At 40.9% G+C, this 14,149-nt stretch overlaps 1 protein-coding gene across 2 annotated transcripts in view; it reads left to right on the forward strand.

The window, feature by feature from the left end:
- COL4A1 (collagen type IV alpha 1 chain) overlaps nt 1-14,149 on the forward strand; it is a 193,983-nt gene that overhangs the window by 74,848 nt on the left and 104,986 nt on the right. For both annotated transcript variants that reach the window (XM_075918577.2, XM_075918579.2), the window contains exons 2-3: nt 822-872; nt 14,009-14,098. In XM_075918577.2, the coding sequence (XP_075774692.2) occupies nt 822-872; nt 14,009-14,098 (141 nt within the window). The remainder of the gene's footprint in view (nt 1-821; nt 873-14,008; nt 14,099-14,149) is intronic.

The following is a 14,149-nucleotide window of genomic DNA, read 5'->3' on the forward strand; positions in this document are numbered from 1 at the left end:
ATTCTGTAAATGTGCCATTTTCCCTGTTAGTAGTAGAAAATTAACCATAAAAAAAACTTAGTTGCACAATCCCTTCATCCTCAAACTAGGGGAACACATTTATAAAGAATGCCATCTATTTATTAACCAGAGCATAGATTATAGATCAGGCTCTAAAACTAGAGTGTGCTTTTTCTTTAACACTATATTAAACTTTTGAATGTTCTGAATACAGACAGTCATAAGTATGAGATTCCCTGTGTAATTCTAAAATGAGGCCTTCACTTTACCAGATGCACAGTGAACATACTTCCTGTTAGAAATGAGCCACTTTTAAATGTCATGCCAAGAAATAAAGATTCAAAGCTTACAAAGAATTTTCTGGTAAAAGCTTAAACATTTTTTTTTATTAAAGCACAGTTGTATCTGCTATCTTTAGGATTGCCAAGTGTCCAGTTTTGAACCGTACAGTCTAATATTTGAGCTTTCTGTTCAGGAAACAAATTGAGAAAATATAAATGAGAAACTATAAATGTCCGGTATTTTCTAAATAAGATATAATGTAGATTGTGATGTAATGTCAAGTGTGCCTGGTATTTTTGCTGAAACCAGCTGGCAACCTTAACTATCTTGAGCAAAATAACAGGGTGATACATACACACTAACTTAATATTACCGCATCACTGAAGTTAATTGTTCAGTGTTCTGTGTTAATTGTTTTGGACAGCTGTTTTTTAAAGATATATGATATCAATGACACCCCAAACTCTTAGTCAACTATTTGTTATGCATTACAAGTGTCACAAAATGCAAGACTTAATTCCTTTTTCTTTAATTTACAGGCTTGTTCTGGCTGTGGAAAATGTGACTGCAGTGGAGTAAAAGGGCAAAAAGTGAGTATAAACTGTACCTGTCTAATTTTTTTACTTATACTGACAAAACCATAGAAATAATTGGAAGACAAATGAGATGCAGTTAGACATGGATCCACTGCAGCATCATTAGTGCATAGATTTGCAATAGTGTAGCTCGTCTTAAGTCCACATTATGATAGCTTCAGGTTTGCATGGCACAGAGCTTAGATCTGTTAAGAAAAATGGTGAAAATAAAACTTTTTAAAAGTGAGGGAAATTAAATATTAACTTTTAAATACATTAACACAATTTTTAGGACAGATAATCCTTAAATGCATACTTTCATGAACATGTGCTATTTTTAGGGAACCAGATTCCCAGATTCTAGGAGTTCCATACAGGTGAAAACTACAGAAAGCTTTTTTCCTTATAATTTTTATGTAAATCTTTACGGCTGAGTGAACATGCAGTATGTATCTCATGAGAAGCTCTCTCTAAGCTGCATGGCAGCACAGCTTTAGAGGTGATCAATTAGTCCCACCCAATCAGAGGCTCAGGGCTCCATGCATGGCGCTAGGGTTGCCAGGTAGACCCTGCCAAAAAAACGGACACAGTTGATCGTGGGGGGGGGATTGACCGGGAGGGGGATGGGGCAGGAAGCAGAGCTGGCGGGGAGGTCCAGGGGCCACGGGACTAGATGGGAGGAAGGGGGGACGGGAGGATAGGGGGGCCTGGGAAGCAGAGCTGGGGGGGGGTCAGGGGCCATGGTGCTGGACGGAAGAAGAGGGGGCCCGGAGGATGGGGAGTGGGAAGCAGACCGGGCCGGGGGGGGGGGGAGGGATGCAGCCACTGGCCACAGCCGGAGTCCTTCAGGCCATGACCCCGGCAGGCACTCCCTTTAGTTGTGAGCAGAAGCGGGGCAGGGGACAGGAGCATGGCTGGGAGTCACTCCCCCCTGCCCGGCTTCTGCATGCAGCTAGAGGCTCCCAGCTGGGAGGCAAGGCTGCGATTGGCAATGGGAACCTCTGGTCACGTGCAAAAGCCAGGCAGGGGGAGTGGCTGGGAGTCCCGACCTCCGCCCCGCCCCGCCCCACCCGTCGTTCCCCTGCCCCCACCAGGCTTCCGTACGGCGCCCAGCCGGGAATTCAGAAAATACCGGACATTGCACATGTCTGGTTTTTTCTGAATTTTTCTACCGGACAGAGGGTGCAAATACCGGACTGTCCAGTAGAAAACCAGACACCTGGCAACCCTACATGGCGCTGACTCACTGGCTAGGACTGATTAATCAACTGTGAAACTGTGCTGTCCTGCAGCTGAGGGGGAACACTGATGGGAAGTTCCAATATTTCAACATTTGAATTCATGCTAAATCAGGTAAAAAAGTTAATATGTCAAAAAAATTGTGGAATCAGATATTTTGAAAAAACTTAAGAAATGGCAGAAACTTTCATTTTGAGATTCTCAATTAAAAAGGAAACATTTTGACATCCACAAATGAAAATGTTTCATTTTGTTTTGTTGAACTGGCCCAAAACCTTTGTTTTGAGTTTCATTTCTCTTTTGTGGCACCTGGCCTTCTGGGAGTTGTCATTGTTGTGATACCCCCATTCTCCTCTCCTGGCCAAGTTCCTTGGTTGGTATGTTGCTTGGATAGAGGGGAGTCTGCATTGCATCAGGGGAAATGTAGTCCAGCCAGGAAGACAAGCCTCATAGAAGAGAATGGGGGCTTGAACAACAGGTCCTAGGAAGTGATACACCATGACAGGGAAATGCACTCTAATGTTTAATGTTTTGCTCACGAAAGCCCATGATACTACATATATTTTTTGTTAGTCTCTGAGGCTATTTCTACATAGCTGGGCTACCTTTTTAACCAAGAAGTAGCATTAATTGAATCAATCTGTTTAATAAAAAAAGACAAAGTAGCATGTTCATGCTAGAATTCCTAAAAATCACAAGATTCTGAACTCTGGTCTTATTCTCTAATTACCATTCTGTTCTAGATTTTTCTTGTTTCTCAGTTGCAACAGTAAATAAATTATTGTGGACAGAAGTTAAGTCCACAATCCATTAGTTTATAGATCTGAATTTTTAATTTGCTTTTTGTCCCGGGTTAAGGAATAAAATGCCGTGTTCAGCATTTTATGAATTACTTTGCGGTGCTAAAATTGTCACTTACTTCAAACTGTTAGCGGTAGAAGAGATAGTTTCTCTGCTGCTGTGTTTACTTACCTGGAAGTGTTCCACTATCTTTAAGTCCAAGATAACAATTTCAAACTCTAACAACTTATGTAAAAATAGGATGTGGAGGAGAATCAGGTATCAATACTCAGCCACAGAAACTCTAATAAACCACAAAACCCATGCAAACTCTTCCAAAAAGTCTGTCCATATGCATATGCCTGACACCCCCAATAATGCTGTTTTATATGCATGATAACGTTATCCCAAAACGTTCTGTTTTAGATGTGTACTCTGTTAAATAGATACATGTTTTTGGTTTGCGTGAGGAGTCTGATTGGCCTTAGAGCGGGGGTGGGAAACCTAAGGCCCAGGGGCCAGATGCGGCTCCCGGTTTGTCTGGATCCAGCCCGCAAGCCTCAGGACTCTCCCCCCAGCATTTGGGAGCCTGTGCTAGTGCTCCAGCCCCCCTGTTGCCTGGAGCACACAAAATCTACTAGACTAACCCCACTAGGCTCTGGTGTGTGAGGGGAATGTGCAGAGTGTCTTTCTGTTTCTTAGCCAGGGGCCACATCAGTGAGGATTTGTTTTTCTTTTTTTTGTTTCTCACTTGTGTGCAGCCCCTGACTGATTTTTCTGTGGATCAGCGGCCCTCAACCCAAAAAGTTTCCCCACCCCTGCCTTAGAGAGATCCAAAAAGGGGAATGAATGGGCAGCTATCCCTAAAAGATCATTGATAAAGTAAAAGGACTGTGAAATGCTACAAAAGTCCATCAAAGTCTGTTCATTTTGTTTTTACTGATGCCAAGCATTAGAATATAACTTAAAGGGTTTGAGAGGATACCTGACTTTTTCAAAGCTATAATTTTTAATTACATTTAATTATACTTATACCTATCTATTTTGGGCCAAATCTTCAACCCAGCCCCAAACCTGAATAGCTGGACTAGGTCCTGGAAAGTTGTTCAGGGGAAAGAAGACAGGCATCTACTCCTACGGGCTGTCTAGTTCATCCAGTAGGCCACTCAACCCAACAGGTGAAGCCAAGGGCACCAACAGCCACCACAGGCCCCTAGTCAAGGTGGGGGGCCCTGGCTCTGCACTCTGGGAAGCGGCAGAGCCATGAGCAGGGCAGGGCAGCTAGTCCTCTGTGCTGCTCGGAGTGCACCACACTGGTCCCCCAATCGTTAGAGCCACCTGGAGTGGCTCCAGCAGCAATTTAAGGGGCCTGAGGTTCCAGCCACCAACACTGCTATTGCAGTGGTGGTGGCAGCAAATAACCCTAGGTCCCTTCGAATTACTGGGCCCCGGGGCAATAGCCCCTTTTGTCCCCTCTCTTTTCCCCCATTGGCAGGCCTGGGTGGAACAATTTTCTTCTGTACCTCTAATATATCCCCACTGTTAGAAGATGAGTGGAGGCTTAATGCATATCTTCTGTGTCAATCACTGCTTTTCCTTTACCCACACCCTACATATGCCCAGACAGGAGCCCTTGCTAAGCTGGTCTCCATAGGTGCAGTACTGTGCAAACTTTAAAGAACTTCCTCAAATCAACCCCCCTCTAACAAAATGGATACACCAGTTTGCTTCCTGTGAACTTCAGCAGCTGTGGAAGTGGGAGCTAAGTTTGCCTTTTAATGTCTTAATTCATAGCATCTGGAGATATATTTTTCACCATAAAGTGGGAAGAATTTTCATGCTCCTTTTATTTTTGTAATCAACACTCTGTTTGCCCTATAATTACATTAGTGATCTCACAATACAAAGGAAAGCAAAATGTTTTCAATAGAAGCCTGTGCAATACCTTATAAAAAGTTACTAAAGGGCACTTTCATAATGGCTGCATTATGACATCTTTATCTTTCATTTGAGAAAGTTTTTATCTCATTGGGTCTCTGGGATAACCATATTTAGAATATGTTCAAATACAGTAGAGAAAATTCTTATTGGATCACCTCCAATGTCAATTACATCCCTTTGCTAAAAATCCCTTTAAGCTGACTCATACTTTATTATGAGCATGTAATTGACTAAGTCTTACTTCTGGTTTTTTTCTGGATTTTTGAAAATGAATTTCACTGCAACAGATGTCTCTTAGAATATAAAGCTTTTGTTATTAAATTGAATGGTGGCATATAGGACCAGACAGTTGGTTGCTTTACGTTAAGGCAAGTATCACATGTTTACAAGATAATACATACAATAATTTTACAGCAACTTTGTTGTTTTATTCAAAATAAAACAACTTAGTACTTTTCATTAAGTTGGTTTTTAACACCTTCAGATGTTTTCTCCCTCTATTTTGGTGTTGTACACAATTACTTATTGTTCTTCCTAACCTCTACTGTGGGAACTCCATCTATTTAAACTGATTAGAATTTTGAATGCTTGCCTAATTGTTACTTGGTTACTAAGAAATAGCCAGAAGCTATATGTTTGTTTTCATGCTTACCTGGATTTTACTTGCCTTTTGAGACATTTGGACAGACAAGAAATAGTTAGCCATTACTACTGGTTAAAAGAGCATATTAACCATTTAATTGCTATTTAGGACAAAGTATTCATACAGATGAGTAAAATTGTTTAGATTCATTCATCCAGTTCTAGGAGCTGGTACACCCAGAGGCTTTGTCTACACTGCAGGGTTTTTGCACAAGAAACTTTTTGTGGAAGAGATCTTCCGCAAAAACTTCTTGCGCAAAAGCGCGTCCACATCTCAAAAGCACATCGCAAAAGCCATGTGCTTTTGCACAAGAGAGCATCCACACTGCATGGACACTCTTGCGCAAGAAAGTTCTGATTGCCATTCACAGAATGGCCATCAGAGCACCTGTGCTTTTTGTGATAGGCTCTTTTTGCGCAAGAAACCCGTTGAGCGTCCACACACACCTTTTTGTGCAAGAACTCTTGGGCAAAACGGAGTTATGCCTTGTAGAAGGAAGTATACCTACACCGCAAAAAGCCCTCTGTTCTGTCGATTGACTGTAGATTTTCTTGTGCAAAAATGTGCTTGAGGTGTGGACTCTCCACCGGTTTTTTCACAACAATTCTGTAGTGTAGAAAGAGAACTAGATTAGTAGGAAATAGTCCAAGGAGGGAGCAGTGAAGGCAGAGAAAGGAAGCCCAGAACTGTTGAACAGTGGATCCCTGACTAGAACCCAATAATTTCAGCACTTAGTGGGGACTCCTGGTTCAAGTCCCCATTCTAAAGCAGAGATTTGAACCGAGGTTTTCTGTGTTCCAAGTGAGTGCCCTAATGACTGGGCTGTTGGGTATAAGGCAAATGGTACCACCTCCATCTCTGTTTTTGGGACATTAGCCTTTCATTTCCTTTGCTTTTATTAAACTTTCCTCAAATTAAAACATTGTGTTTGACCTGAAACAAAATATCCAACTGCTTTCATTGGGTTAACATTAACTATAAAAGAAACTTTAGGCACTCTGACTTAAGGTTTGAGGCACAATGCAATTTGCCTAGTGGCATTTCAACATTGGAAAAATAGAGCATTTACTGTAGCTATATCAGGAAGTAACTTTGTTTTACAACATTAACAGTAGCATAAAATAGCATTTCATGGAAGCCTGAAAGAAAAAAATATGCTATCTACAACAGCAGTATCTATTTAATATGTAATTGTTAAGACATGAAATACTACTTTATAAGAATTCACTGCAGTCTGTGAAGTCTAGGACCAGCAGTCCATGATTTTACTATTTATGGTAGAGGTTATTTTTTATAAATATGTCCATGACAAATCATTGGCAAGGATATGAAACATACATATAAAGTCACATTTCAATCAAGCCTAGAGTCTTAATAAAATTTCAATAAGTTTTTCTGCTGTTCTGTCTTTGGAATATGATAAATATTTAAGCTATGCCAGGTCCAGACAAACCTTAATTAATATTCACAAAGCAAGAAGGAAGAGTGTGGAGCATTTTACCCCCTATTTACAGGATATTTAATGTTAAATGGTTTAATACAATGTGCAATACAATAAAGGAAGAATTACTCAAACCTAACAAATGCAGTAGATGATCTTGAGTGGAAATTAATATCCTTTCTTTTAACTTGTCTTCAGTTTGTGCAATATTTTTTATACCACTTTCATCTTCACCTTTCAAACTTTTCTATTGCCTATGTTCTCTAAGCTTGTCCCACTCTTCCAGGTTACTCCTGTCTGTGTGCTGGGACTTCCTGTTTCAAGTTTCTAATCAAGGACCCAAATATGGTTTAGGCTCAAGCTATATATCTATAGATTACACAGAACAGCACTGTAATTCTATCTTCATCCCGATTTGACTCATTATTGGAGGTTTGGGATCACTTGCTGCAACTCTGCAGTTTTTCCTAGATGACTAGGATAAACATATTTAATAGGCTTGGCAGTGTTCATTTCCATATCAGGAAAAAATAATTCTGCTACAGGATTCACTGGAAGTTCATGTCTGGGTTCTGCAGCAAGTCAGATTAGATGTGTGTAGTGGGATCCCTGCTATTCGTAAAATCTGTGAAATTTAGGTGGCCCACTATGAGCTGGCTGCTTTGCAATGTCAGAACAGTAACTTAAAGCAGCCATGAAGCTGCCTTATGCTGCCTCAGCTGCTGACCTAACATAAAAACAGAAGAAAATAAGAACAGCCAATACAGGGTCAGTCCAAAGGTTCTCCGAGCCCAATGTCCCGTGTTCCAACAGTTGCCAATGGCATATGCCCCAGAGGAAATGAACAGAACACAAAAATCATCAAGTGATCCATCCCTGTTGCTCATTCCAAGTCCTGACAAACAGAAGCGATGGATGCCATCCTTTGTCCATCCTGGCTAATAGCCATTGATGGGCCTATCCTCCATGAATGTATCTAATTCTTTATTGAATCCTGTTAAAGCCCTGGTCTTCACAGCATCCTCTGGCAGTGAGTTCCACAGGTTGTGTGGAGAAATCCTTCCTTTTGTTTGTTTTAAGTCTGCTACTTATTAATTTAATTTGCTGTCCCCTAGTTCTTATGTTATGGGAAGGAGCAAATAACTTTTCCTTATTTATTTTCTCTACGCTACACCAATTGTGATTTTATTGACCTCTCTTATATCCCCCTCCTTAGCTGTCTCTTTTTACAAGCTGAAAAGTCTCAGTCTTTTTAATGTCTCCTTATATGGTAGCCATTCTAAACCTCTAATAGTTTTTGTTGCTTTTTTTCTGAATTTTTTCCAATTCCAATTCCTGGACCTGGCCACCACCAGGTTTGGAGTTGGAAAGGTGATATAAAGACTCTTTCTATACTGCCTCCAAGCAAGTCCTCTGCTGATTGGAGCATGGCCAGATCAAAAAAGCTGAGCCCAGATTTTTCTCGTACCAATTCCTCAGATTCTTTCTGTCAGGGAAGGAGAAAAGAATTTGCCAATCTCCAAGCTGTCACAGGCTGTACCCCAAAGTGCATGGCTGTGTCTACATTGGCACCCCTTTCCAGAAAAAGGATGCTAATGAGACCAGTCGGAATTGCAAATGCCACGGGGGATTTAAATATCCCCCGTGGCATTTGCATGAACATGGCTGCTGCTTTTTTTCTGGCTAGGGGTTTTGCCGGAGAAAAGCGCCAGTCTAGACGGGATCTTGCGGAAAATAAGCCCTTGAAAGTAGGAATAAGGGATCTTCCGGAAAAGGGCTTATTTTCTGCAAGATCCCGTCTAGACTGGCGCTTTTCTCTGGCAAAACCCCAAAATTTGGTCAGAGGTCCTATGCATGGGCTCTATATGTTCTTAATAAGACTGTATAACTTATTATGTTCTACTTTACACAATCCTGTAACTGTAGATAGTACTTAAAATACATACATTCTGATTCTGGATAGCATGCAGTGCAAAACTGTAAACACTGTAATACTACAAAGATTTTAAATAGTACTTGCTTTGCAAATGTGTAACAATAGAAATTATTAATTCTTTGAGTAAATGTATTTATGATAAACTACTGAAAATGACAACTGCAATTAAGGACAAGCAAATGAGCTTTATTTTATTTATTTTTAATATGGAAAAATGTTTAGTATTAATCCTTCCTTTTGTGGCTAAAAAAAGAAGTACAGATTCCAGTAATTTGCATCTACAAATCGGGCCTGACACTCAGCTCCGTTACACCTGTTCTTTCTAAGTGTAACGCCAAACCAGCGGTATCGCAATGGTGTAAAACAGACTGAGAGTTTTAAAACAAGGTGGAAAACGAAGCCCAATTACTTAATGGTGAATATTTCCACCTTGTTTTAAAACTCTCAGTCTGTTTTACACCATTGCAATGCCACTGGTTTGGAGTTACACTTCGAAAGAACAGGTGTAATGCCATAGATGCTCTTGCGCAAAAGCACATGCCAGTGTAGATACGCTCTTGTGGAAGACTTTTTGACCAAGAACTCTTCGGCTACCTCTACACTGGCCCCTTTTTCGGAAGGGGCATGCTAATTTTGAAAGTGGGAATAGGGAAATCCGGGGGGGGTTTAAATATCCCCCGCGGATTTAAATAAACATGTCCGCTGCTTTTTTTCCGGCTTGGGGAAAAGCCGGAAAAAAGCGTCTAGACTGGCCCGATCCTCCGGAATAAAGCCCTATTCCGGAGGATCTCTTATTCCTACTTTGAGGAGGCCTTCTTTCTATAGATGGATTATGGCGGACATCTAGTGTTCTTGCACCCAAAGGTGTTATGGATGTGGGCCTGACAACTGGCTCAGGACTTGAAGGATGAACAGGTGGGGCTGTCGGATCAGCCTGCTCAGGGAGAGGTTTATGTTCACCGCAGGCAGAGACAGGGATGGTGAGTCAGGAACAGGTTACTCTTGACTTGGTAGCACCTGTTCTTGACTCTCCTCCTCTGTCACTGTCTGTGGTGAAGATGTTATAGCTCTCCATGCGTGCATCGACACTGCACCACTATTTGGAGATAACTTGCATTATTTCAAAATAACAATGTGAGTGTCTACACAGCCATTCTGTTATTTCTAAATAGTTTTGAAATAATTTCAAAATAATGGAAGGCTTATTCCAAAATCTGTAAACCTCATTCAACGAGGATTAACACCTATTCCAAAATAGTTATTTCAAAATAAGGCATGTGTAGATGCTCCACTGCTTCTATGTTGAAATAGCTCCTCACCAGGGCCTTCTAAGTTTTTGCTTCCCAGTGCCTTGTGGAGCTCTAAATTTAGAAAGCATGTTTATATTACAGAAGTCTGCTTCAGACTAATTTTGAGGCTTTCCTGCAGTGTAGACGTGCTATTTCGAAATAAGCTTTTTCAGAATAATTGTTCCGGAATAGTTTATTTTGAAAATAAGTGTGCAGTACAGACATACCCTGTGTTTCAATTGATTTCTTTCTAAACTCTGTAACTCCAAACAATATAACAGCATAGATTTTGTGTGGTCCGCATTAGGGCTGTGTAGAATTATAGTGTTATATTAAATCTTCAGGGCTCATAACATAGGTTTCAGATTTTTAGAAACTACATAATTCTGCTTAAACTCAAAACTAGCCTCACCAAAACCAACTTTTTCCTAAAAATTGAGTTAAAAGAGGGGAAAACTAGGAGAAAATGGTGAAAGAAGTTAGATCACCTGTTCTGTGGCATCTTTTTAACTGTCACCTCAAAACAGCATAATCAGTTTTGCATAAAACATTTAAGAAAAAAATGTTCTCTTGGCACACATACAAACCTCTGATGTTCCAGGCAGATTCATCTGGCAAGAGGGTGTGTATGTGTGTGAGAGAAGAGTCATAATTAAGCTGGAGCTACTAACATCTGTCCATAAACCTCAAATATTTGTTTAAATAGCTAATTTTCAGCATATACAGTGATGGAAACGGGCCATATTTTGGAGCCTTTAAGTGCCCTGATTAGCCCTTACTCATGCCATTACCCTCATTGAGGAAAATAGGTCTATTTGAATGAATATGTGTTCCTACAGGGTATAACTTTACAACCCATGCCATGATAATTGCAGGTGCAAGCAGCTTGAGTAGTTAAAATCCAGATTGTTGCCAGGAAAAATGAAGTAGCTGCTTGAGAAGTCATTTCAATATTGTAAACCTGTAGGCAATTGCTTTTCTGTCAATTTTCAAAAGGGTCTGCACATTCATTTGAATTCTTACAGGGGTCTGCCGATGAAAAAACGTTGAAAACCACTGCTGTACTCTTACCACCTGGATGGCTGGAGCATGGGGGAGGGAGGCTGGCTTCTCTGCTTTCCCCTGGCCGGCCGAAGCATAGGGGAGGGAGGCTGGAGCAATGTGCCATCCCTGCCTTCCCTAGGTCTGCCAGAATTGGCCCCATGACAGACCATGAAGGATGTGAGGGTGAGCATTTGCATGCAGGCCTGCATAATCAAATAAGTAGGAGAAGGAGACTGGAAGCTAAGACACCTGGTTTCGATTCCTGATTCTGTCACTGACTCACGGGGGACTAGATTGTCCCAGCCTTCACATGGCCGCACAAGTGATTAAGGCTTTTTTAATAGTTTGCTTGACACTGGTTAGATTTTGACTCCAGACCTGGTGAGCAGAGTGGGAAAAATAGAGGCTGCTCTGCAAGAGAGTGGGCAGACAAGGGACAGAAAGAACCAAGATCTCTGGCCCCTCTCCCCCTACTTGCTAGGTTAACCAGCCAGGCACAGAGCAGGCAATAACTTGCTCCACAAAAAGAGGTAAAATAACTTACTCCCATGCTCCATGAACAGTGGGATGAGAGGAGAATCTGGGATTAAAACTCTTTATTTTATCTTCTTTGCTGCTGGGTCAATACAGCTACATGCTACCCCCTAGTCCAGGCAGATGGTGAAGTAACAAATAGCTCTAGGTGAACAAGAGCAATTTACTTAGGCCTGATTTTCATTTACCAAAAGGCTCTGTTTAAATTAGTACCGCAGCATGCAGACTTTGGCCTGAATCTCTGCTATTTACACTCACTTCCAGGCCCCTTTACATTGCCAGCACATGAGAAGCAGGCCCATAACCATTCACTGCTTCAATTTTACCCATATGTAGAATGGGAGAAATAATATTTCCCCATCTCAAAGGGTGTTTTGAGGAGCTCCATTTGTAAAATGCTTTGAGTTCCTTGAATGGAAAGCATTACTTAATTACGTACTTCTACTGGAGTTCATTTTCCCCCTTCGTTTGCACATGTTGTGCTTTCCTTGAGCCATGGACAACTGTGTTGATATCTATTTTAGTGTCTTCTGTATCCCTAATTCATCTCCCATCAGGTCACAGGAGCAAGTGCCCAGGATTCATTGTAAAATCCTGCTTGTAAATAAGATAACATCTGTTCTCTGTAGATGTACTTGCTACTGCAGTGCCAATAAGCCAGCCAAAACATGGAGTTTAAGTACCTCAGTAATCCATTTAGTATTTCTGATATCTTCCAGATTTTAGAACAATTACATCCACATTTAGTCAGATGCCTCTTCCTGGATCCTGATATTTAAACCAATTGTGCAGTTAGGGTTTCACACCTTTTTTGCTGCAAATTCAGAAATGTGTTTCTTATTTCATTTGTTGTGGGATTTTACATGGCATAGGAATTTAGGACATAAGAACATAAGTATATGAGAACATTATCCAGGATGGGAAGGCATGGTGTCCCTAGCCTCTTTCAGAACTGGGAATTGGCAACAGGGGTGGAGCTCCTGACATTGGCCACTGTCAGAAGACAGGATATCTCGCAAGATGGACCTTTGGTCTGTGCCTGGATTGTTAAATTCGTCAGATTTGGGACTGTCTTTTAAAATTTCTTAGTACAGTCTCTAGCATATTAAAGCAACATTCTCAGTTAGTCTCTGGCTAGGTGCTACCATAATAAAACTAAAAAATAATAATCCTTGTACAATGCATGCAGAACTCCTGCTGGTTTCATATGGGGCTCTAAGTTAGTGAGCATTAAGTAGCTACAGGATTAATTCATAATGTGGGATAGATCTAGTCTTCTGTCATCAAAAGAATGATCTGATTTAAATAAATATGGGCCTGTACCCATCCATAGGAGAAGACTTTTCAGCACAAGGATATCAAAAGTCACTCTTTGGGCCCTGACTTTCAGAATATGATCTGAAGAAGTGGGTCTGCCCCACGAAAGCTCATCTCCTAATAAACCATCTTGTTAGTCTTTAAAGTATTACATGACTGCTTTTTTTGTTCTACCACGATCAGACTAACCCAGCTACCTCTCTGTTTCTTTTGGCCCTGAGAGCAGAAAATAAAATTCTAATAGATGGGGTAGTCTGTTCACCAAGCCACCTGGGAAGGACTTTTACCCCAAACTTCTCCTAGAGCACTTGGGCTCTGCACCATCCTCTGGGACACAAAATTTTATCTAACTGGAAGAATCTAGCCTAATAAATGTTAGAGGAGTGAGCATGGTGGTTCATACTTTATACTACTCGTCACCTTATATTTACTGTTCAGATGTATGTAATTTGCTACTAGACGTGGTGGCAGCTGTGCTACTCCTAAAATGATCATACTGGAGGAAAAGTTACAGAGGGGCAATGTAGTGGCATGTCAATGATGGATAACCATGCCTGTGATACCATGAGTCGTCATGTAGAACATTGCTCAGAAAGACTGAGATAAGTACATTTTCTTCTTTTAAATACACAAATGACTCTTCTGTGTACCTCTGTCTCCTTTGTTCATCCTACCTTGCAATATGCTTCTATACAGATCGACATTACAGATGTTAGATTTCTCTATCAAACACCAAACTCAGATGTTTAGCTCCACCTATATATCATCTGTAATTACTATTGGCAGCTGATGCAGCCTTACAAGGGACAGTATACTATTGTATATAGTGTTGTTGAGGATGTGTCTGTCCTAAGATATTTGAGTAAAAAATTGAGTGAAGTTGGTCCCATAAAAGACTACCTCACCAACCTTGTCTCTGGAAACACTGGAAGTTAGAAGCAGCAGAATCATAGTTTTCTAATGTTGATGTGTTCTTTTTCTTTGTAGGGTGAAAGAGGTTTGCCTGGGCTACAAGGTGTGGTTGGATTTCCTGGAATGCAAGGACCTGAAGGTCCTCCTGGGGCACCAGGAATTAAGGTAGTGTAAATTTAATATTTAAATGGGAAAATTTCCCTAAACCCTTGTCAC

The sequence above is a fragment of the Pelodiscus sinensis genome, chromosome 1, assembly GCF_052426305.1.
Source record: "Pelodiscus sinensis isolate ZL-2025 chromosome 1, ASM5242630v1, whole genome shotgun sequence".
Taxonomy (NCBI): domain Eukaryota; kingdom Metazoa; phylum Chordata; order Testudines; family Trionychidae; genus Pelodiscus; species Pelodiscus sinensis.